The 25,901-nt window shown below is 37.2% G+C and overlaps 1 protein-coding gene across 2 annotated transcripts in view; it reads left to right on the top strand.

Moving 5' to 3' along the window:
- LOC150095906 (uncharacterized) overlaps positions 1 to 25,901 on the top strand; it is a 271,111-nt gene that overhangs the window by 83,918 nt on the left and 161,292 nt on the right. For both annotated transcript variants that reach the window (XM_090409259.1, XM_090409260.1), the window contains exon 3: positions 1,252 to 1,393. In XM_090409259.1, coding sequence (XP_090265385.1) covers positions 1,252 to 1,393 — 142 coding nt within the window. The remainder of the gene's footprint in view (positions 1 to 1,251; positions 1,394 to 25,901) is intronic.

Raw genomic sequence — 25,901 nt, forward strand, 5'->3', positions numbered from 1 at the left:
TTTTAGTCGTTAAAGGTACCTGTGGCATGACTGTAAACAACAAATTACACGATACCCACAGTAATTAACTTCAACGAAATGAGAGTACAGATATTTCATACTGAAAATAACAATACATCATCAGTGCGTAGAAACAAGAAATCAAAAAAACAAGAATACAAGTTACATACAGCAGTCAGTGGTTTACCAATTAAAAATTGTTACTGCATGCTAGAAATTATTATTAAAAAATAATTATTAAAAACTATTTTTGATGGTTACATAAAATAAGAATCTCCCAAACTTTTGGGAGAGAGACACAATTGTTCCAATTCAGATTTGGCTGATGTAAAAGGGCTTCGCAGTTTTCTCCGAAAAGGCATTCATATTTAAACCTGCTTCTATGGAGAAGATGAGCTTCATCCCACTGGATGCTGTGTTTAGTGTTAGACTTTTTGAGGTTAAGGTATTATTCAGTATAATATTGATGTTCATTGATTATTTTTTCCACAGAACAGCCTGTCTGCCTAAGGTATGTCAGATTACATTCAAGGTATCTGGTAAACGTCAGCTAAGGATAGAAGTGACATTTTGTCTTTTGTAGATGGCAACAGATGAGAAATTTCTTCTTAGGAATATATTTCGGAATAAGGTGATACTTCTTCAAAATTCTATCAATTGGTTCAGAGCTGCCAGAAATATAAGGGATTGGAACCCTTCGGTCTGTTGAAGAAACCTGAGGTGTTGGAAGATGGGAGTCAATTATATACTGGATTTGATTAGGATTGTAACTGTTAAATTCCATTAAAGTTTTAATAGTGAGAAATTCCTTTTTAAAGAAAGTTGTGAAGCCCTTTTACAGCTGCCAAATCTGAATCGGAACGATTGTCTCTCTTTCCCAAAAGTTTGAGAGATTCTCATTTTATGTAACCATCAAAAATAGTTTTTAATGATTAATATTAATTTCTAGCATGCTGGACAGTTTTTAATTTCTGTGGTTATCATGTGATTTGTTGTTTATTGTGTCATTTTATTGTTTTTGCCGTTGTATTTTTTTTACATTTTTTTTTTTTTAGTTGATTGATGTATTTTAATTATTCTCATGACGTTATTATTGTACGTGATAATCAAGTATTATTGTGTCATTTTATATAAAATTATAACTGATCAACATAGGCAACAAATAAACAGCTCTAATTGGAAAACAATATGTAATATGATTAAATTTGTTTGTCAATGTAAATTTTTATCTAATTCAATTATTACTTTCAGGGTAGCAATAAAGTATATGTACTTTTAAATAACATCAGTCTCTACAAAATGCAACACCTACAAGTGCTCTTAAAAGTTGATAATCTTATAGAAGTTCAAGTCACTGTTCTCAATCCATACACTGTACAATTTTTTGTACCTGGTAAGTAGTTTTAATTATCTTATCAAGATGATACTCTGATTGAAGTATTCAATATGTCACTTTACCATTTTTAACTAATATATTACTTTTATTATGTGGGCCCCTTCCAGGTAGTCCATTAACTCACTGAGCCCTTGGATTCATTAAGTAACATCAAATTATAAATTAAAGATCTAAGAAATTACAGTATATTCTTGGTTGTTTCATCAGTTATCCAAGCGTAAGCAAACAAAATTTGTGTGTGAAGTCACTTCATGACTAGGCTACTTCTATATGGAGGCTAATGACTTCACATCAATTGCCTTAGTATCCAATAATACAACACACATATCCTTAAAAACATGTAGAATGCTGCATTATGGGAAGGGTCATTACCCAGACCGGTTTCTATCTTTATTGAGGTCTCATCAATGGAAACCAGATCCAGAAGTGATACCATGGTTGAAGCAATGCAGAAGTCATATTTCTATATACAAATAGTCAAAAGGTGTCACACCTTATTACTGAAATATTCTGAATTAGAGATAGAAGTTGAAAGTTATATGACTTGGTTATACTATAAATTAAGTAAGGCAAACCAAATAAGGTTATACTCAGGCAATTGACATGAAGTTATTAGCCTTCATATACAAGTATCCCAGTTATGAAGTGACTTCCAATGCAAACTTTGTTTGTTTACACTTGGATGAAACCAAGAATATAATTTCTTGTCATCTTTGATTTACATATAGATTGAACAGGAATGGTTCAAGGACATGAAAGAAGAGGAGAGAATGGAAACAATAGGGAAGAGGGAATGGTAAGAGGTATAATGTATGGGGACTCTATGATCCGTGGTGTTCAAGATAGGATGCGTGAGGAGTGTTTATTATTATTACTATTATTATTCAGGCCTCCAAGGAGTCAAAAGACTCATCGAGGGAGGTCCTTCCTAAGACATAAAGTCTGTCAAGACTCATCGAAGGGAGGTCCCCCCCTGAGAAACACAAAGTCTATCATACCACTCTTTAAACTCACTGACCGTTCTCGCTCCCACCACTCCATCAGGCAATGCATTCCACAGCTCAACCATCCTCCACACAAAGAAACCACTCCTTACCCTCTTGCTCACAGTTTCCTTTCGTAACTTCCAGGGATGGCCTCTTGTCATCACTCCTTCACGCTGTTCAACCAAGCGAAAGAACTCCCCAGAGTCAACCCTGTAACCACCTCTCAACAGTTTAAAAGTCTCAATCATATCACCTCTCTTTTTCTATCCACCAAACTCTGCAGTCCACATTCTCTCAGCCAATCCTCATAACTATCCTTGTACAGTCCTGAAACCATCTTTGTCATCCGTCTTTGTATCCTTTCCACAGTTAATTTATCCCCTTCAAATCCTGGGGACCAAATCTGAGAACAATAATCCAAGTGTGGTCTGATCAGAGACTTATACAACGGAATGATAACCCTCTTATCACTGCAGGTCAGTGTCCTTCTCATAATAGCAGCAATCCTCTGTGTTACCTTCACCACCTTTGCAATATGTCCCCTAAACTTCAGGTTTCTATCAATCATCAACCCCAGATCTCTTGTCGCCCCTACTTCCTCCAGTATAACTCCTCCCATAGAGTATGCAGCATCCCATCGATGTTTCCCAAACCTCAAAACCTTACATTTTGCTGCATTAAACTGACATCCCCATTCATTTGCCCATTTATCTAGTTTATTCAAATCCTCTTGCAGGGCTACCACATTTGCACTATTACTAATAATCCTTCCCAGCTTCGCATCATCTGCAAACAACTGAATATCCCCTTGCAATCCACTGGCAATGTCATTGATATAAAGGTTAAACAATATAGGTCCTAGTACTGAACCCTGTGGGACCCCACTTGTAACCCTCTGCCTCCTTGAAACCGCTCCACCATACACAACTCTCTGATACCTATCAGACAGCCAATCCTGAATTCAGTTGACCAATCTGACATCCAAACCCATGTGTTGCAACTTAAATATCAGCTTATCATGTGGCACCCTGTCAAATGCCTTTGCTAAGTCTAAGAAAATTGCAGTATATGCCTTTCCCTCATCTAATGTTCTTGTAACTTTATTATAAAAGGCTAGCATATTGCTAAAACAAGAGCGCCCTTTCACAAATCCATGTTGACTCTCACAGATAACATTACCCTCATCTGCCCAGTGCTGTATACGGTCCCTCACTACTTTCTCCAAGATCTTAACAACTACTGATGACACACAGACTGGTCTATAATTAGACACTTCCAGTCTGTTACCACCCTTATACAATGGCACTATCTTACCTTCCTTCCATTCCCTGGGCACCTTTGCCAAAGCCAGACTTTCATTGAAAAGCCATGTTAAAGGCACTGTCAATTCCCTAGCACATTCTCTCAAAACTCGTGGTGAAATACCATCCAGTCCCACAGCTTTACTGACATCCAGAGTACTCAGTATCTGAAACACACTCTCCTCCTGTACCTCCAGACCTCGAACCAGTCCTATCCCTCTAGCATTAAAACTGACTCCTCTAGGATGAAATACATCCAATAAAGTGTTCATTGAACAATTCCACTATGTCCTCTGCATCAGTTACTCTATTCCTATTTTTATCCCACAATATCATTCTTCCACAGTCATTTCTCCTCCTACTGGCCACATAGCTAAAAAATTCCCTAGGATTTTCTTTGGATCTTAGGGCCAATCTCCTCTCATATTCCAGTTTTGCTTTCCTTACCACACTAGTCACTCTTCTGGCCTGTGTCTTATATTCCTCATGCATCTCTTCACCTGTCTCCTTATATCTCTTCCATAGCCTCTTTTTCGCATGCAATTCCTGTTTAATATTGTTTGTCATCTACTTTACTCCAAATTGCGTCCTCTTCTTCACTCGTGGTATACAACTTACCATTGCTGATAACAAATATTCTTTCACAATTTCCCACGCATTAGTGATATCCCGGCCTTCCAATTCCTGCCTCCATGAAACTTCCCGAAGTTGACGTCTAAGACTATTCTAATCACCTGCCTTATAATTCCACATAAGTTCCTGTCTCTTTGATACTCCTGCATGTCTATTCATTTTCCAAGTCAACACCATATGTTCACTCTCTCCAACTGGTGGGAGAGACATCAACTCAGTTATTATCAACTCTTCTGATGCTATAACCAAATCCAAAACTTTTGAACCTCTTGTTCCCTCTGTTACATGTTGCCTAAGACATTTGTCCCTCAAGAATTCTAGAAATTCCATTCCCCTATTGCTACATGTATCTTCCTCTCTCCAATTTATACTACTGAAGTTAAAATCTCCCATAACAATCATTCTTCTTGCACTTGCTAAACATAGCTGTCTAAACATCTCCTGCTCCCCATCCTCTGTGCTCCTGGGTCTGTAGCGACATCCCACTAAATATCCTGTCTTGCCTACCTCTACCTCACACTATATGCTCTCACAATCATTTGTCTCACTTCCTTCCAAATTCTCCACTCTTAGAGGACATAGGTCATCACTTATCATAAGCAGTACCCGTCCACCACGCTTTCCCCTCCTATCCTGACGAAAAATGCTATACTCAGCGACTTCTATTCCTGTTGTTATATCCCCTTCTGTCAACCACGTCTCAGTGATCGCAATAATTTTTGGCCAGGCTGATGCTATCTGCGCCACCAATTCCTCTCCCTTATTCCGGATACTCCTGGCATTAGTATAAAGCATTGCCAGGAGGAATGATAGAAATAGTGGCAATGGCAATTGAAAGGGTGGATGAGATGATTGTGATGGTAGGAACAAATGATTTGAGTGGTAATGTAAGTCGGGCAGTGAGAGATATGAGATTTTTGCTTGAGGCTGTACTGAAGAAAACAGAGAGAGAGGAAAGATAGTGTGTGTGTGTTGCTTAGATATGATAATGACGAGCTGAGGAGAAGAGCAGTAATATTGAATGACAAAATAGCTAGAATGTGTGACAAGAGAGGACTGGAATATGTGAATGCTTGAAGTGCATTTGAGGACAGAGAGGAATTGTATGCGAGCGACCAGATACATTTGAATGAGGAAGGACGTAGGCATCTGGAGAGATTGCTGTTCTGAACGAGTCAGTGTACCTCAGGAAGGATGGTAGCAGGCGTGGCCTCTTTTGGGAATAGGTACTTGGGAGAAGGGGGACGACATCAGGTAACACTGAGCCCAGTGGAGTCTAGAGGGGATAATGCTGGGTATAGAAACAACTGCATTTATACGCTTTATACTAATGCCAGGAGTATCTGGAATAAGGGAGAGGAATTGGTGGTGCAGATAGCATCAGCCTGGCCAAAAATTATTGGGATCACTGAGGCATGGTTGACAGAAGAGGATATAATAACAGGAATAAAAGTCGCTGGGTACAGCATTTTTTGGCAGGATAGGAAGGGAAAGCGTGGTGGTGGAGTACTGTTTATGATAAGTGGTAACCTATGTCCTCTAAGAGTGGAGGCTTTGGAAGGCAGTGACACTAATAATTTTGAAAGCATATGGTGTGAGGTAGAGGCGGGCAAGACAGGATATTTAGTGGGGTGTTGCTACAGACCCAGGAGCACTGAGGGTGGGGACCAGGAGATGTTTAGACAGTTGAGTTTGGCAAGTGCAAGAAGAAGAATGATTGTTATGGGAGATTATAACTACAGTAGTATAAATTGGGGAGAGGAAGATGCATGTAGCAATAAGGGAATGGAATTTCTGGAATTCTTGAGGGACAAATGTCTTAGGCAACATGTAATAGAAGTAACAAGAGGTTCAAGAGTTTTGAATTTGGTTATAGCATCAGAAGAGTTGATAATTACTGAGATGACATCTCTCCCACCAGTTGGAGAGAGTGACCATATGGTTTTGACTTGTAAAATGAATAGACATGAAGGAGTATCAAAGAGACGGTAACATATGTGGAATAATAAGGCAGGTGATTATAATAGTCTAAGACGTCAACTTTGGGAAGTTTTATGGAGGGAGGAATTATACTGGAGGAAGTATGGGAGACAAGAGATCTGGGGTTAATGATTGATAGAAACCTGAAGTTTAGGGGACATTTTGCAAAGGTGGTGAAGATAACACAGAGGATTGCTGCAATAATGAGAAGGATACCAACCTACAGAGATAAAAGGATTATCATTCCGTTGTATAAGTCTCTTATCAGACCACACTTAGAATATTGTTCTTAGGTTTGGTCCGCAGGATTTGAAGGGGATAAATTAACTGTGAAAAGGTACAAAGGCAGATAACAAAGATGGTTTCAGTACTGTGCCATGTTAGTTATGAGGATCGGCTGATGGAATGTGGACTGCAGAGTTTCATGAATAGAAGGAGAGGTGATATGATTCAGACTTTTTAACTGTTGAGAGGTGGTTACAGGGTTGACACTGGGGAGTTCTTTCATTTGTTTGAACAGCTGGAAGGAGTCATGACAAGAGGCCATCCCTGGAAGTTACGAAAGGAAACTGTTTGCAAGAAGGTGAGGAGTGGTTTCTTTGCGTGGAGGTTGGTTGAACTATCGAATGCATTACATGATGGAGTGGTGAGAGCAAGAATGGTCAATGAGTTTAAGAAGTGGTATGATAGACTTTGTGTTTCTCAGGGGAGACCTCTCCTTGATAAGTCTTGATAGACCTTGTGTTTCTTAGGGAGGACCTCCCACGACAAGTCTTTTGACTCCATGGAGGCCTGAATAATAATAATAATAATAATTGTTATTATTATTATTATTAGTCATTCAACTGCCTATTCATCTAAGTCAGGAAATTCTATCCCAATCCCACATTCTCCAGTTTATGCAAAAGCCTTTCATGTGGCATCTATTATATCCAATAGTATCATAGTGTGCCCATTACCTTCATCCAACTTAGCGGTAACACTATCATAAAATATGAGCAAATTTCTGAAACATGACGTCACTTTAGTGAATCCATACTGTTCCTTGCAGAGTATAGCTTATCTCTCAACCAATTTCTGTATGCAAATTTTCTTTCTAACTTCTCTAAAATCTTCACCACCGCTCCAGAGATATATATATATATATTAGTCAGTAGTTAGACACATTAGTTTTTGCACGACCCTTGTAATGGAGCTACTATGCATTCTTTCCATTCCTGTGGTATCTTTTCTGAGCTGACACTCGAGCTATACTACCATGTCAAAAGCCTAGTCAATTCAGCTGAATGTTCCTTTAGTGTACATTCTGATATATTACCTGCTCCTATTGGCAAATTCTTATCCAGATTATGTAACAGCTTCAACCTCATTTTCATGCATTTGAATTGCTTCAGTGTAGTAGTAGCACTGTGCACACCATGTTATATACATGTGTGATATCTTTAGTAAAGTGAGCACTTATTAATTGAACAGTCTCCTCATCTTTTCGCACTCTGATTTACACACAATACTTGTAACTAACTTTTCTGGCCTGCACTTTATGTACATCATAACTCATCTCACTCTTATTCTCATGATATGCCAGCCTGGTTGGCCAAGTGGTTAGCATATCCACTCCTCCACCAAAGGGCTGCAGGTTCAAATCCTGCCATGGGCATGGATATTTGTTTAAATAAAAGAGCTAATAGGCTTCATTTTGGCGATGTAAACATTATTTAAATTAAGGGGATATTAAATCCCACATTGTTTCAAAACCGAATAAGAAACTCAATGATCGGAATCAAAGTGTTTCATGCCGAATATAGTAACCATAAAAGTATCGGCGACTACTAGCGTAAGCTAAAGCACGTAGTCCAAGTACGTATTACAAACTAGGGCAACTCATAGCAAAGATGGGGAAAGTTCTGATTGCTATTCTTAGTATTTTCCATAATGTAAAACCCATCTCCTAGGAGAAGGATGGTGTTATACATTATGGTAGGAGGTCACTACCCAGACCGGTTTCGATCTTTATTGAGATTTCATCAGTGAGTAGCTAGACCAAAATAATACTAAGGGTATAGCGAAAGGGTATAGTGGATTTTACATTATGGAAAATACTAAGAATAGCAATCAGAACTTTCCCCACCTTTGCTACGAGTTGCCCTAGTTTGTACTACGTGCTTTAGCGTATGCTAGTAGTCGCTGATACTTTTATAGTTACTATATTCGGCATGAAACTCTTTGATTCCGATCTTTGAGTTTCTTATTTGGTTTTGAAACAATGTGGGATTTAATATCCCCTTAATTTAAATAATGTTTACATTACCGAAATGAAGGCTATTGGCTCTTTATTTTAAATAATTTATGGGTGCACCTTTTTGACAACTCGTATAGCAGAGTGTATAAGTTCTTTTTGCTATACCCTTAGTATTATTTTGGTCTAGCTACTCACTGATGAGATCTCAATAAAGATCGAAACCGGTGGGGGGCTGGCTCTGAGAGGGGCTCTGCTTGGGGATAGGTTTTTGCCTGTCTCTGAGTGGGGGCCACTGCTGAAATTATGGCTCTGCTTGGTGGTGGGGTGAGCCTGCCACTGGGTAGAGCCAGTGCTGAGAAGTTCTTCTCGGTGGAGGGGTGAGCCTGTCATTGAGTGGAACAATGCGGAGTTAGGCAATCTTTAGGGATCGTCATATTTTTAGAGCCCGTTTCACTTTTACAAAGATCAAAACCGGTCTGAGTAGTGACCTCCCACCATAATGTATAACATCATACATCTCCTAGGAGATGGGTTTTACATTATGGAAAATACTAAGAATAGCAATCAGAACTTTCCCCACCTTTGCTACAAGTTGCCCCTAGTTTGTACTACGTGCTTTAGCTTACGCTAGTAGTCACCGATACTTTTATAGTTACTATATTCGGCATTAAACTCTTTGATTCTGATCTTTGAGTTTCTTAGTCGGTTTTGAAACAGTGTGGGATTTAATACCCCCTTAATTTAAATAATGGATATTTGTGTGAAAATACTAGTGGTGGTGGGTGGTAGATGTTATTGTTGGAGATGATGGTAGTTACAGTTTGTTGTGGATGGTGAATTAATTGGAGACGGAGTTGTAGAGTAGTTAACCTTTCTCGATGTGTCTTTGGACTCTCTGCAGGTGTCACATGATAATAATAATAATATTCCTTCTGCTGAACAGCCAGGTCTGTATAAATTCAACGCCCCACCATATATTTCATCCTCTTAACCTCTATTTCAAACCAGATTGCCTCAAATTCACTGCTACATGGGACATTACTACCATGCTTTTTAAATTAAAGATATCAAGAAATTATATTCTTGGCTTCATCCTTTATTCAAGTGTAAGCAGACAAAGTTTGCACATGAAGTAACTTCATGACAGTGCAACTCATATATAGAGGCTGATGACAAGGCTAAAGTAATGAAGAAGTAATATTTTCATATATAAGTGCCAAAAGGTGTCACATGATATGTCGGCCTTATTATTAAAATACTCTGGATTAGAGATAGATATTGAAAGTTTTTCCACTTGGTTATATTATAATCAAGAATTTAATTTCTTGGCATATGGCAATTTATAATATTACCAAGTGGATAAACATTCAATATCTATCTCTAATCCAGAATATTTTAACAATAAGGTGTGATACCTTTTGGTTACTTGTATATGGAAATATGACTTCTGCATTACTTCAGCATGGTATCACTTCTGGGCTTGGCTCCCACTGAATTTGACCTCAATAAAAAGTAAAATTTGGTATAAAGAAATCTTTAATCTCTTGCCATGAACTTCCACAGTTGGGTACTGATAACAATAGTTTGTTTCATAACTTATTGTAATTCCAAGATACCCTGACAGGAGGAATCTTGCTTGGAGAATTACATATGGCTGCTTTCAAGTCAATACTATCAAATGGAGATACTTGAACATCGGAAATCCAATCTACGACATCTGTTACTGATTGGAAACAGTAGAATATGAATTCTACAGCTGCCCTCTTGTCCTGTATATTTGCAATAGATTATTTAATGTGTTGGACATTCCATTACTTACAACAGAACAGGTGATTTTTTTGCAGCACCCATCACCTGTCAGCAATGGGAAGAGAATTTTGATTTTTATTATCATTACGAGCGACTCCAAGGAGTCCTTAGACTCATCGAGGGAGGCCCTTAACATCATATCCATCACAACTATTCAACATTCACACAGTATCTATCATACTTTGCCTTGAACTCATTCACTGTCATAGCACCCACAGCTTTTGAAAAAGCATTTGATGCCATCTGAATCTCAGATATCCGAGAACCACTTATAACAGGAAAGAAAAGAAACAGGTATAGAAACCTTGAAATATATATAGTCATGCTGCCTCTGTCAACTGCATAAGAAGAGTGAGAATGTTCCAATAAATAAAGGAATAGGATAGAGAGATACAATATCTATAAAACTCTTTACATTTACCTTAAAGGAAATGTTTTGTTTGTTTGTTTATGAACTGGGAGAATGGAAAAGTTAAAATTAATGGAAAGATTCTGGACTCATTGTATTTTGCTGATTGCTGATAACATACTTCTCTTAGCAGAAGATCTAGAAATAAAATTAGAATTAGCTTAACTGAGTTGAAGATAAATTTAAATAAAAGAAAAGTCATGATGAATGACAACTTAACATCGAAAAGATTCATGTGTTTATCTGAGACAAAAATATTAAAGATGGACAAACAAAAGACTTAAGAAGAATACACCTACCTGAAATGCTTTTGAGAGGATAAAAGATTTCTTCAAAGGTAATATTAACATTAGTTTGAAGAGGAAAGCTTTTGACCAGTGTGTCTTATCTGTAATTACATGTGGCAGCAAAACCCAGGCTTTAACTAACGATATTTAGAGAAGAATGGAAAGGAATATGCTCAGTGTGGTGCAGAGACAGGACACCCTATGATGTGCTAAGATTGAGAAATGGACATATTACAAGATAGCCTAAATTATAAACAGAATGGAGACCTATGGATAGCAAACTAGAAGATAAAGATGAAATTGTTAGGCATGCTGGAATACAAGGGATAAGAAAAGCTAATAATGGGCAATCAAATGGAGATAATTGAAGGGATCCCTTCATCCAGCAGTGGATTGATCCAGGCCTAACAGATACATTTCCATATGCAACAGCATGTTACCATCTCCCAGTAGAATACTGATGACGATAATAACACACTGCAGATTATCTGATTACTGCAGGTGGATTTTTTTTTTTCATGGATATCATATACAAAAAAAAGCAGCAAATAGAATTCTTGGGTTCATTTTACTTCTTTTAACATTTTTCAAGTTTTATTATTACCTGACACTACAACTCCCCATCCTGGGAGTTCATAGACTCAACTTTACAATGCTACACAATCCGCCAATTCTATTTCACCAATGAAATATTTAATAGTGTGTATTCTCAAAAAACTTTGGCTACTTGTGGGATGGAAAACCATTCTGTCTTTACACGAAACTAGTTAATTTAACTCTAAATGAAAAAGCTCTTAAACAAGTTCCACGTGTCAGGACAAGATTTAAACCTAGATGTTTTTCAACCAAACGGTACATGTCACATCATTCTCATTTATATGGGAATTATATCTTAGTGCTGAGATGTCCTCTGAAAATTATGAATTCTTCTCAGGATAATAAATCCTAACAAATTATGTAGGCCATCTGAGAAAGCTTTTCATTATTCCCAATTTCTGTGATAACAAGACTCGTATATGTGTGCGTGTGATATTATTAGCATATGAATAAGTTTAATATATAGAAAACAAAATGACTTGTACAACATAGGAAACAAGAAATGAGAGCTACCATAATTATTTTTATTTATTTTTTTATCAGCAGTGAACTGGATTCTGGGATGGTGACTGTTGATATACAAGCCATTTGTGCCATGAAAAAAACTGCAAATCATCCACTTAACTAAGCTGATTGGACAACTTCAAGGAGATAAGCAGATGGCAAATTTATTCTTAAATTTCTCCATAAAATAATGCAGCTGAATGAGGATAATGCCATGCAAATCACGTGTGCGTTCTCTGGATAGTGTGTTGTATGAGATGAAAAATCTGAGTTGATAAAAAGTCCTGCCACCCCATATAAGCTCTTTAGTTGAAAAGACCTTACAGAGCTTCCTCTTGTACTACAACATAAATAAACCCATATCTTTCCAACAAAGTAAAAAAAAAAAAAAAAAAATCACAGAATGTCTTATTAGATAAAAAAAATTATAAAAGCAACCATATATGTGCTTTTATAACACATGGTTATATTTCATATAGTTATTTATCAACTATGTAATGAAACTGAGTCCAGCTAAAACCAACAACTGTGACCTCTATTCTAAAACTGAACTACTGATATTTGTGCAAGTGCCTTTGCATATGGCACTGACAAGGCTGCATCTGGACTAGCACAGATTTAAAGAGATAGAGAAATGTTAAAAAGGTAAAGGTTCAACTTTCAACCAGGAGAGGATGAAGGAGTGCAATCTGCAAAGTTTGACAGATTTCTTGTTTGGTGAGAGAGGAGATGTATGTATCAGGAGTTAGTGCACACAGAAGTAGCAACAACGAAAAATACAGTCGTTGCTAAGCTATTTATGAATGGTTTCACAAGGAAGGGAAGGAATGTTTTCTTTTGTTTTTTTTTACATAGAGAATGATGGTTGCCATGAAATGAGTTGAAAATGAAGTATGACAGCTATTATGGTGCGTGTGTGTGTGTGTGTGTCATTCACAATGAATTCATCACAGAGGCCTAGAAGTAATACAAATTATGCATATAGCAGTCAGTGCACCATCTCTGAATAAGTTGTAACATAACAGCTATACAGTAATAAAGAATAATAATAGCAAACAGTAATAGTAAGGGTACATAAAAAGCATCTTCTCTTAAATATAACAGTTATAAGACACTATGTAAACCAGTTGACCTCCAGCAATCACTCCTCAGTTTCCATAAATGGTCTACACATAATAAGCAGTATAACACTAAATAAGTCACTTATGGTCATTTCATCCCATATTGTGTGGGTTTTCCATTACCTTACAGTTTTTATTATATAATGGTTTTGTTATGTATTTATTAAACAGCTCAATGCTAAAGCATTTAGTATTTCTCCTAACTTCAAAATTGATCATTTTAATCAGATTAACTTGTAATCTCATCTATGACTTTTGATAACAGTATGATCCGTTCCTCCTGCTCTTTCATCAAACCATGCTGCAAACATCACAAGCTTTCCAGGTCTTGAACACTGTTATCCATATCATTCAATGGAGCAAAGATAACCTTCAAAGTTAACAATATGCAGCTTTGTTAGCATTGGATTAGACAAAATATCATGACCTTTCAAAATGTAGATATTTATTTATCAAGTAAACAGTGTAAATACCATTACACCGTACCTTCATGGAATCCCATTTTTGTTACCTGCATATTTCTCTATTTATCTCCTCCAAACAGCTAAACAACTGTTATCTTCGTATGACACTTGCACACTCATCTTCAGCTGGGGTGACTGGGATGTGTTGGGGTTCATAAAGTTAACTTAAGTTTCTTCTCTGCTGATGAAATCGAATCAAGGATTTATTTTTTTTTCATTACTGAAGAACGCATATAGCATCGATCATCCACTGCTAATTGGAAGTGACATATCAGAATCCGAGATAATGTCAGAATATATTCTCAATGAGTCTTTGAACTCCCTGGAGGTGTCAAATAATATTGCATTTTTGAGAAATTCAGCATTGATACCATAATTTAACCTTTGGATTGAATAAAGGTTGCCAGTTACAGAAAGCAATTTTCATTCCTTACCTCAAACAAGGATCTCTTAACCCATATTTCTCAAGCGATTCTTGAACTCTCATTAGTTCAGGAACATCTTCAACTTTATAAATTCTCCAATCTGGAATTTTAGGAAGCCCATGACTACGACCACCCATTTGTATCAACCCTTACTATGAACAACTTTTTGATATAATTAATGAAATAAAATACCATTTATTATTATTATTATTATTCAGCCCTCCATGGAGTCAAAAGACTCATCGTGGGAGGTCCTTCCTAAGAACATAAAGTCTATCAAGACTCATCAAGGGGAGGTCCCCCCTAAGAAACACAAAGTCTGTCATACCACTCCTTAAACTCATTGACCGTTCTTGCTCTCACCACTCCATCAGGCAATGCATTCCACGGTTCAACCACCCTCCACGCAAAGAAACCACTCCTCACCCTCTTGCTCACAGTTTCCTTTCGTAACTTCCAGGGATGGCCTCTTGTCATCACGTCATCACTCCTTCCCGCTGTTCAACCAAGCGAAAGAACTCCCCAGTGTCAACCCTGTAACCACCTCTCAACAGTTTAAAAGTCTCAATCATATCACCTCTCCTTCTTCTATCCACCAAACTCTGCAGTCCACATTCCCTCAGCCGATCCTCATAACTATCCTTGTACAGTCCTGAAACCATCTTTGTCATCCATCTTTGTTTCCACAGTTAATTTATCCCCTTCAAATCCTGGGGACCAAATCTGAGAACAATAGTCCAAGTGTGGTCTGATCAGAGACTTATACAACGGAATGATAACCCTCTTATCTCTGCAGGTCTGTGTCCTTCTCATAATTGCAGCAATCCTCTGTGTTACCTTCACGACCTTTGCAATATGTCCCCTAAACTTCAGGTTTCTATCAATCATCAACCCCAGATCTCTTGTCTCCCCTACTTCCTCCAGTATAACTCCTCCCATAGAGTATGCAGCATCCCATCGATATTTCCAAAACCTCAAGACCTTACATTTTGCTGCATTAACCTGACATCCTTCATTTGCCCATCTATCTAGCTTATTCAAATCCTCTTGCAGGGTTAACACATCTGCAGTATTACTAATAATCCTTCCCAGCTTCGTATCATCTGCAAACAACTGAATATCCCCGTGCAATCCACTGGCAATGTCAATGATATAAAGGTTAAACAATATAGGTCCTAGTACTGAGCCCTGTGGGACCCACTTGTAACCCTCTGCCTCCTTGAAACCGCTCCACCATACACAACTCTCTGATACCTATCAGACAGCCAATCCTGAATCCAGTTGACCAATCTCACATCCAGACCCATGTGCTGCAAATGAAATATCAGCTTAACATGTGGCACCCTGTCAAAGTGCCTTCGCTAGGTCGAAGAAAATTGCAGTATATGCCTTTCCCTCATCTAATGTTCTTGTAACTTTATTATAAAAGGCTAGCATATTGCTAAAACAAGAGTGCCCTTTCACAAATCCATGTTGACTCTTACAGATAACATTACCCTCATCTGCCGAATGCTGTATACGGTCCCTCACTACTTTCTCCAAGATCTTAACAACTACTAATGACACACAAACTGGTCTATAATTAGACACTTCCAGTCTGCTACCGCCCTTATGCAGTGGCACTATCTTACCTTCCTTCCATTCCCTGGAAACCTTTTCTGAAGCCAGACTTTCATTGAAAAGCCAGGTTAAAGGCACTGTCAGTTCCCTAGCACATTCTGTCAAAACTCGTGGTGAAATACCATTCAGTCCCATAGCTTTACTGACATCCAGGGTACTCAGTATCTGAAACACACTCTCCTCCTGTACCTCTAAACCTCGAACCAGCTCTATCCCTCTAGCATTAAAACTGACATCTCTAGGATGAAATACTCCAATAAAATGTTCATTGAACAATTCCACTGTGTCTTCTGCATCAGTCACTCTATTCCCATTTTTTTCCCACAATATCATTCTTCCACAGTCATTTCTCCCCCTACTGGCCACATATCTAAAAAATTACCTAGGATTTTCTTTTGATATTAGGGCCTATCTCCTCTCATATTCCATTTTTGCTTTCCTTACCACACTAGTCACTCTTCTGGCCTGTGTCTTATATTCTTCATGCATCTTCTCTTCATCTGTCTCCTTAAGTCTCTTCCATAGCGTCTTTTTCGCATGCAATTCCTGTTTAATATTGTTTGTCATCATCTTTACTCCAAATTGTGTCCTCTTCTTCACTCGTGGTATACAACTTACCATTGCTGCTAACAAATATTCTTTCATAATTTCCCACGCACTAATGATATCCCGGCCTTCCAATTCCTCCCTCCATGAAACTTCCCGAAGTTGACGTCTAAGACTGTTATAATCATCTGCATTATAATTCCACATAACTTCCCGTCTCTTTGATACTCCTGCATGTCTATTCATTTTCCAAGTCAAAACCATATGGTCACTCTCTCCGACTGGGGAGAGATGTCAACTCAGTTATTATCAACTCTTCTGATGCTATAACCAAATCCAAAACTCTTGAACCTCTTGTTCCCTCTGTTACATTGCCTAAGACATTTGTCCCTCAAGAATTCTAGAAATTCCATTCCCCTATTGCTACATGCATCTTCCTCTCTCCAATTTATACTACTGTAGTTAAAATCTCCCATAACAATCATTCTTCTTGCACTTGCCAAACTTAGCTGTCTAAACATCTCCTGGTCCTCATCCTCTGTGCTCCTGGGTCTGTAGCAACACCCCACTAAATATCCTGTCTTGCTCTCTCAAAATCATTTGTCTCACTTCTTTCCAAAGCCTCCATTCTTAGAGGACATAGGTCATCACTTATCATAAGCAGTACCCCCACCACCATGCTTTCCCCTCCTATCCTGACGAAAAATGCTATACGCAGCGACTTCTATTCCTGTTATGATATCCTCTTCTGTCAACCACGTCTCAGTGATCCCAATAATTTTTGTCCAGGCTGATGCTATCTGTGCCACCAATTCCTCTCCCTTATTCCAGATACTCCTGGCATTAATATAAAGCATATAAATGCCATTGTTTCTATACCCAGCATTATCCCCTCTAGATTCCACTGGGCTCAGTGTTACCTGATGTCGTCCCCCTTCTCCCAAGTATCCATTCCCACAAGAGGCCACCCCTGCTATCATCCTCCCTGGGACACACTGACTCGTTCAGAACAGCAATCTCTCCATATGCCTACGTCCTTCCTCATTCAAATGTAAGCGGTCTCTCGCATACAATTCCTCTCTTTCCTCAAATGCACTCCAAGCATCCACATATACCAGTCCTCTCTTGTCACACATTCTCGCTATTATGCCATTCAATATCACCGCTCTTCTGCTCAGCTCATCATTATCATACCTAGGCAACACGCACACTATTTTTTCTCTCTCTGTCTTCTTCCGTACTGCCTCAAGCAGAAATCTCATATCTCTCGCTGCCTGACTTACATTACCACTCAAGTCATTTGTTCCTACCATCACAATCATCTCATCCACCCTTTCACCTCTCTTAATTGCCATAGCCACCCTTTCTATTGTTCTTCATGGCAAAACACACCTCACGCATCCTATCTTGAACACCATGGATCATTGAGTTGCCATACATTATACCTCTTACTATTCCCTCTCTCCTATTGTTTCCATTCTCTCCTCTTCTTTCATTCCCATAGGTCTCTCTCATTCCCTCTCCTCTACTGCTATTTTCTCTTCTAGCATTCCCATACATCTCTCTGTCTCGTACTGTTTCCATTCTCTCCTCGTCTAACACTTCCATATCCCTCTTTCATTCCATCTCTCCTACTGTTTCCATCCTCTCGTCTTCTAGCATTCCCATACATCTCTCTCATTCCCTCTCTCCTACTGTTTCCATTTTCTCCACTTCTTGCACTTCCATACCCCTCTCTCATTCCATCTCTCCCACTGTTTCCATTCTCTAATCTTCTAGCACCTCCATACCTCTCAGTCATACTCCCAAAATTCTCTCTCTCCCCTATTCTGAATCGCCTTGCATTTATCTCTTCCATTCTCCTAATCTTATCTTTCATACTTCTGCTCTCATTCACAAGACATTTCACCTCCTCTTTCAGCTCATCTATCTCCCTCTGCAGGTCAGTCACTCTTAATCTAAATTCACTCACCCAAACAAAACCATCTCCTAAACTTTCACAGTCACTCACACCTTCCACACTATCAACTATTATTTTCTCATTCATATGTATATTTTTTTCATTCTCTCCTTCCACACTACTTGTCTTCCTACATTCATTCCCCATTCCTGGAGCAACAAGGTCGGATATCGATATTTCTAATGCACTTATTTCCTCCAACTGACTGCATTTTGCGCACATACGCTCTCCGCTCTCTTTCACAAGCCACATGTCCAATTCCCGAGACGCATACATGCCGCAAGTACTGCATGCCACAAAGTCCCTTACGATATTGCTTATAATAGAGTGCGTTAATAAATTCCGTTAAATAAATAAGAAAAAAAGTGCAAACAATTACAAGCAAAACAAAACATTTAAATACACTAAATATAATTAAATAAAATGAAATATAACTAAATACAGTAATGAAAACTTAGCTTCGTTTTGTCTTCCACCGTTATGCATTCGATTCCGACAGTAACCAAAATATATTATATCGCGACAGCAACTAACTTCCAAAAAACAACCACTGAAGTATGCTCGTATTCAGAGAAACAATTTAGCACTCATAAACGTAGAAAAACAGGGAAAAAATGGACTATTCACCGATTAAAAATCACTTTCTTCTGCACACCTCAAATTCACTGCCACGTGCTACAGCAGTTACTCATGGAAGGTTAGAAAGCAACATGGATTTGAAAACCAGCAATATGACATCCAAATGCTTTATAATATTGTATTATGGAAATTTTATTGTTTATTCAGATGATTTTTGTATTTAGAAAGTAGCATTCTAGGAGATATGAAATTTATCATTAGATGGTGTAGCCCAGTGGTGGCAACCTTTTTATGTGTGCGTGCCAAAATATTACAAATTGAGTTGTTGACTTGCCGTGAAGTTTTTAATAGGGGAAAAATTAATACAAAATTAATTGCAGAATTTTATTGAGAGAAGTTTAAAAATTAACATAGAATTTCATAAAAATGAACTCATACTTTTGGCATACACGTTGTCGTATACAAATCAATATCAACCTATTATCAATTCATTAATTTATCAATATCAATATATCAATTTATTAGTGAGATTTTTGCTGTTGTACATTAGATGGCAAATGCTTTTTATCAGGTTCATATTTTGTTACTGTTAGTAATACACACGCCGAATGAGATTCATCAGTCATTCTATTTCTTAAACTGTCTTTTATAAAATTTATTTCGAAAAATAATGATGCACAAGCATATGTAGAGGAGAAAATTGATAATATATTGCCATCGCTAGTTTTTTTGAACAACAAAAGGTTTCAGGTTTCGTGAAACCTGAAACCTTTTGTTGTTTCAGGTTTCAGGAGTTTTCACAAAAGAGTTTCGTGCCGAATATAGGAAACTATAAAAGTTTCAGCAGATTGTAGCATACGCTAAAGCACGTAGTTCAACACTAGGGCAACTCATAGCAGAGGAGGTTATAGTTCTGATCACTATTATCAGAACTTTACCCTTCTCTGCTACGAGTTGCCCTAGTGTTGAACTACGTGCTTCAGCTTACGCTACAATCCGCCGAAACTTTTATAGTTTGCTATATTTGATGTGAAACTCTTTGATTCCTATCTTTGAGTTTCTTATTCGGCTTTAAAACAATGTGGGATTTAATATCCCCTTAATTTAAATAATGTTTGCAGCACTGAATTGAAGCCTATTGGCTCTCTATATTTATGTAGAAAACTCTTTTGTGAATTTAACTTGATCTTTTTTTTCATGAGATTCTAGATCTCCAAAGAATTTTTTTTTGTATTTGGAAAATATTGGAAGGTATTGGAAATAACACCACGATTAAAAATTGGTAATTTAGCTTTGAATGCTTTGATTAAATCAAACATGACAGTAATTGTCTTGTTAACACCTTACAGTTTAACATTTAATTCATTTAAATGTAAACACAAATCAGTAAAAAACATTAATTTCGAAAGCCATATGACATTCATTAATTGATTGTATTTTTCAACGATTTTCTCATTATGTAAAAAAAGTCTAACTTCATCTAAACACTCAACAAATCTTTGAAGAACTTTCCCCCGACTTAACCATCGATGGTTGTTGTACATAAGTAAACCATTGTACATCGAGTTTACCTCACTTAATAATTGTATAAATTTTTGTTTATTTAAAGCGTGTGCCAATATAAAATTGACCAATTTTGTTACAATGCTCATAATATCTTCCAGTGGCTTGAAACTAGCCTTTGCGCATAAAACCTGCCAATGTATAATACAATGAAAACCCAGAACTGAATGTCCACTACGTTTGGTAAAGTAATTGATGAGCCCATTTTCCTCTCCAGTCATACTGCGAGCACCATCAGTAGTTACTGATACAATTTTGGAAGGATCTATATCTCTTTCAGCAAGTGCATTTCCAACTATTGAAAAATATCTATTCCTTTTGTTGTTGTTGCTAATGATATTAAACTTATCAATTCTTCTTTGATATTATTCCCAACAGAATAATGAATAAAAATTGCTAAACGAGTTTGATCAAGTTATCACTACTCTCATCAAGACAAAGAGGAATTAAACCAGAAGATTTTATATATATTTTTTGCTGATGAGTTATATTTTTAGCCATTTCTATGATTCTATCTTATTATATATTATATTATTATTTGACACCTCCAGGGAATCCAAAGACTCATCGAGGGAGAGTGTGCCAATAGCATCGAACGTTGGTCCCCTTCCAACTACTAACCGCACTCAAACTTACTTAACTGAGCCATTAGTAGCAGAGGCTCTACCAATTGACTAACCTTTGTGTTTCTAGCCAAAGGCATATCTTTTATTCTTTGAATAATTTTTTCCTTGTTTTCAAAATCTTCAAAGAGAACTGGTGCTCATTTTAACCATGCTTTTTTTATATATTCCCCATCTCTAAAGCGTTTCCTGTGTTTGGCAATTACATTTTGAGGGAAAAAAACTAGCAGTAGTTATATTTGAACGACTGCCGATAAATTTCATTAGGGTTGTTGACTGGATATTCCTATTTTTAATTGCCCAAGCAATAAATTCTTTCTGTTCGTCCTTGCTTTTTTCAAGGAGCGATTTATGGTTTGTCTCATAATGCCGTTTTACTGACGACTTTCTGCACACAACTGTCCCGGAACATATAACACATATTGCTTTATTGTCTTTGTTAATCATGCCATACTCTTCAGCTTTGGAACTCTCTGCTGCTTGACTGATAATTTTCATTTTCTATTTTCTATTGTAACAAAATAATTCAAAACTTAAATTAAATGCATTTTTTATAGTTTCAAAAAAATCAACATTTTATTATATGCCTAAATTAAATTATTTTTATAATTCCCATTTACAGTAGCAAAAACAAAACAGTGCACATACGCAACAATAATGCACTTGCCGCTGCATATTTCTGCCTACTGTCGGATGCTCGGTGCAGAGTTTGGTTAATAGGTGGAGAAAAGGGATTATGATAGAAACATTTAAATTACTGAAAGGTTTTTATAGGATTGATGCAGGGGAAATGTTTCAGCTGTGTGATAGTGATGGAAGAACAAGAGGTCATCCCTGGAAATTAAAGAAGAGTGTGGTCAACAAGGATGTGAGAACAAAGTTTTTTGCCTAGAGGGTGGTGAATGAGTGGAATTCATTATCTGACTTAGTTGTGAGCTCTTCGTCTGTAAATGAATTGAAGAAGAGATATGACAGATATTGTTTTGCTAGTTTGGGTCTCCTGCGATGAGTCTACTGACTCCATGGAGATACCCGTAATAATAATGTTTCCCAGGCACAAAAATTAATGATATTATTTATGCCATATGGATGCAGAAAAGTAAGGTGAAAGAACTCATTTTCTTGGTTGGTACTAATGATCTGAGAGATGAAAAGTATTATTCTATGAGGGAGGATGCAAAGGAGTTGTTGGAGACAAAGGAAGAAAAGAACAGCAAGAAGATGAAGACTGTAAGTCGTCTGCCACTCTGTGATAGAGGTGAATTGAGGAGGAGGGCAGTGATAGCAAACGAATCAGTTGGCAGGTTGTGCAAAAGAATGATGTAGGGTTTGTACGCTTATGATCTGAGTTTAACAGAAAGAAGAATTGTATAATAATGACAGACCTAAATGGTTTTGGTGTTAGGAGTTTAGAGAGAGCTTTGTTCATCAAGTATGCTGAAGCACAAATCCAGGAACACTAAATTAGGGTGAATGCGGGTGAGTGTGTGAAAGCACCTGAGATGAGTGGTTGAGTGTGAAAATGACCAACAAGTGCAGAATCTGATTGCACAAGTAAAAATATTGAATAGGGTAGTCAGTCTAGGAAGAAAAAGTGGTTGTGGACCTAAAGGAGTGCTGCAGTTTCTGTATACTAATGCTGGAAGTATTAGGAACAAGAGGGAGAAGTTTTTGGCATTGGTTATTGTAACTCTTACCAAAAGGTGCAGGCATCAATGAGAATTGACTGACAGCAGATGATGTAGTTACAGGGATAGAATGTGAAGGGTTTACTATTTTCAGGGAGGATAAAGAAGATGGGATCGGGGAAGGGGTACTGCTGATCATAGCAGATGAATTGTAGCCATAGAGAATAGGAGATAGGTGGGAGAATGGATGTTCATTTGAAGCAATCTGGTGGGCAATCAAAGCTAATAAAACAAAATAAATGGTTGGTTGGTTGCTGGTCATGGCATGGTTGCCAGATTGGCCATTTCATGGCGAAATTTCAAAAATTTGGCACTTTTTTGAATTCTGGGGCCATGAAAAAATCAGTTTGGCCATCTATGCAAATGTGGCCACTAATTTGGCCATTTTTACAAAGATTTCAATTCATATGCATTATTTACTTAGTTTAATATTGTTGTTGCATTGTAAGGCTGTTGGTACCCTTTACGTGCTGTTTGGTTGACTGTTACTGATAATGTTTGTTCGATGACGTCATAATGAGCCTTTGGTAGCTGGCTTATAGTTTGTTATTATGACTCCCTCAATAACACCAAGCATGCTTGAGCTTCATTCTGTACTTGTATAAAACAAGTACACAAAGCTCCCGCTCGCTATTGTTGCTATAAACTTGACCCAGTTCTGTTGATAAATACCACCAAACACGATGCAGCTTCGTTTTGTACTTGTATAAAACACATATGCAACAACCATACTAGCTTGGGTCCATGTCTGTTTTGATCGTCTCTAGTTAGTTACGGCATAGACTTTGTGTTGCAAGTGTTGTTCCGTTGCGTGATATCAGACATTTGGTGCTCTTTGGTGATAGTTCTATCTCATAAGTGTTCATACTGGAATATTTTGCATAAACCTTATCCACATTGTGACAATATGTATTTCAATTTTGTAAGAATGGTAATTAAGTGATTTTAGTATAATTAATGAATAATTTTTTAATATTGTTTATAAACTCGATCTTTATCTTGCTTATATTTTTGTTATTTTCCCTTTACCAGATTGGTGTTTGCCGTGCCAGATTAATATTTGTACTACAAATTTTGTAGTACTATTATCTATAATTTGTTTTTTGTTTCTTCATTTTCTGAATTGAGATATTTTGTTTTTTTCAAGCCCTTTAAAAGGCCTAAGTACAAAAGTGATAATAGAGGTGGAAGAAAATATAAAAAAGAGTGGGAAGTAAAATATTTGTGGCTGAAATCTTCTAATGATGGGCAACATGCATATTGCATGTATTGCAAAACTAACGTGCTGCCAAAACTTTATAACATATCTGTTCACGAAAAATCAAAGAAACACCATTATAAATCTCCTGGTACATCACAAACAACTCTAGATAAAGTTATCAAATCGTCCATGAATGACCAGGAAAAACAAGCAATAATAGAACTTAGCCTTGCAATAGCATGTCATTCCTCAATTCGTGCTGTAGATCATATAGGTGAAGTAGATAAGAAACATTGCCAAAATAGTGTTCTGGCATTAAACTGTACAGAACCAAATGTATTGCAATTATAGAAAATGTAATTGCTGCTTCATTGAAAGAGCAACTGACGCATGATTTAGAAGATAAAAAGTATGTATTACTAGTAGATGAATCTACAGATATTGCAATACAAAAGCATTTGTGCATAGTTCTTAGATTTTTTTGCAATGCAACAAATAAAATTCACTCAGCTTTCTTGGGTCTTATACCTGTTGTAGAGACAACAGCAGAGGTTTTATTTAATAAAATTTCAGAAGTGTTAGCTTCATATAATCAAACTCTGAAGAACTGTATTGGATTTACTAGTGATGCTGCTGCTGCTATGGTTGGAAGTAACAATTCCCTATGGACCAGAATTAGAGATGAAAATCCGAACTGTATTCAAATGAAGTGCATTTGCCACTCTCTGGCAATTTGTATACAGCATGCATTTTCAAAGCTGCTATCCAATGTTGGATTCATTTTGACTGAAATTCCTTCATGGTTTTCAAAAAGCAATATGAGAAGAGAAGATTTTAAGGCTCTTTTTAAAGTGATGAATTCAGCAGTTGAAGATGACCAGGAGTGAGATGCACCCCTTCCATTTAGAAAATTGTCCAAGACAATTTTCTGGTTAGTGAGAGGTGAAGTCTTCAATAATATACTACTAAATTGGGAAGAATTAATTGATTACTTCACCTGCCGTGAACAATCTGGAGGTCAGGATACAAGGTATAAGGCATGGTTGATAAAAGAGATGTTACAAGATAGGATGAATTATTTTTACTTTGTATTTGCTACTCCCGTTGTTAAAGAGTTCGAAAGGCTTAATGTTTTGTTTTCCAGCAAACCTATGCTGATCCTTACGATTTTGCCAAAGAACTGCACATACACAGAGATAGTCTTTATCAAAGGCTGAACAATGAAGATGGAATATGCAAAATAGTAGAAAATGTAGGCTTTGGAATTAAATTTAATTAAGAAATTTGGACGTACCTGATCAGCTTTAGCACTTCTCCTAATATGGAACAAGAAAATAATAAAATAAAGTCTGTGATATTTAGATGCCAAGCCATGCTTCAAGAATTGTTGAATCAAGTGAACAAGCAGCTCCCTGAGTCAGCTGATATATTTAAAGGTCTGTCACTTTTAAATCCTACTGTTATTCTAAGCCAAACAGAAAAGGGAAAATTTTCTGATCTGCCATTTTTCTACCTAATAAACGATGTTGATGTAGTTGAAGACCAATACAGAAAAATTATCCTTGTTGCGTGGAATGAAGAAGAAAACTCCAAACAAGATGGAATCTCTAAGGAAGCTTTAGAATTTTGGCAAGCAGTATCCAAACACAATAATTTTAAAGAACTATCGAATTATGCCTTAACAGCCAGCAAGTAACACAATAGTTGAAAGAATGATTGTTATGGGAGATTTTAACTAGAGTAGTATAAACTGGGGAGAGAAAGATGCATGTAGCAATAAGGGAATGGGATTTCTAGAATTCTTGAGGGACAAATGTCTTAGGCAACATGTAATAGAGGAACAAGAGGGTCAAGAGTTTTGAATTTGGTTATAGCATCAGAAGAGTTGATAATAACTGAGATGACATCTCTCCCACCAGTTGGAGGGAGTGACCATATGGTTTTGACTTGGAAAATGAATAGACATGCAG

The sequence above is a fragment of the Typopeltis vanoorti genome, chromosome 19 (assembly GCF_054136105.1).
Source record: "Typopeltis vanoorti isolate ZY-2024b chromosome 19, IOZ_Tvanoo_1.0, whole genome shotgun sequence".
NCBI lineage: Eukaryota > Metazoa > Arthropoda > Arachnida > Uropygi > Thelyphonidae > Typopeltis > Typopeltis vanoorti.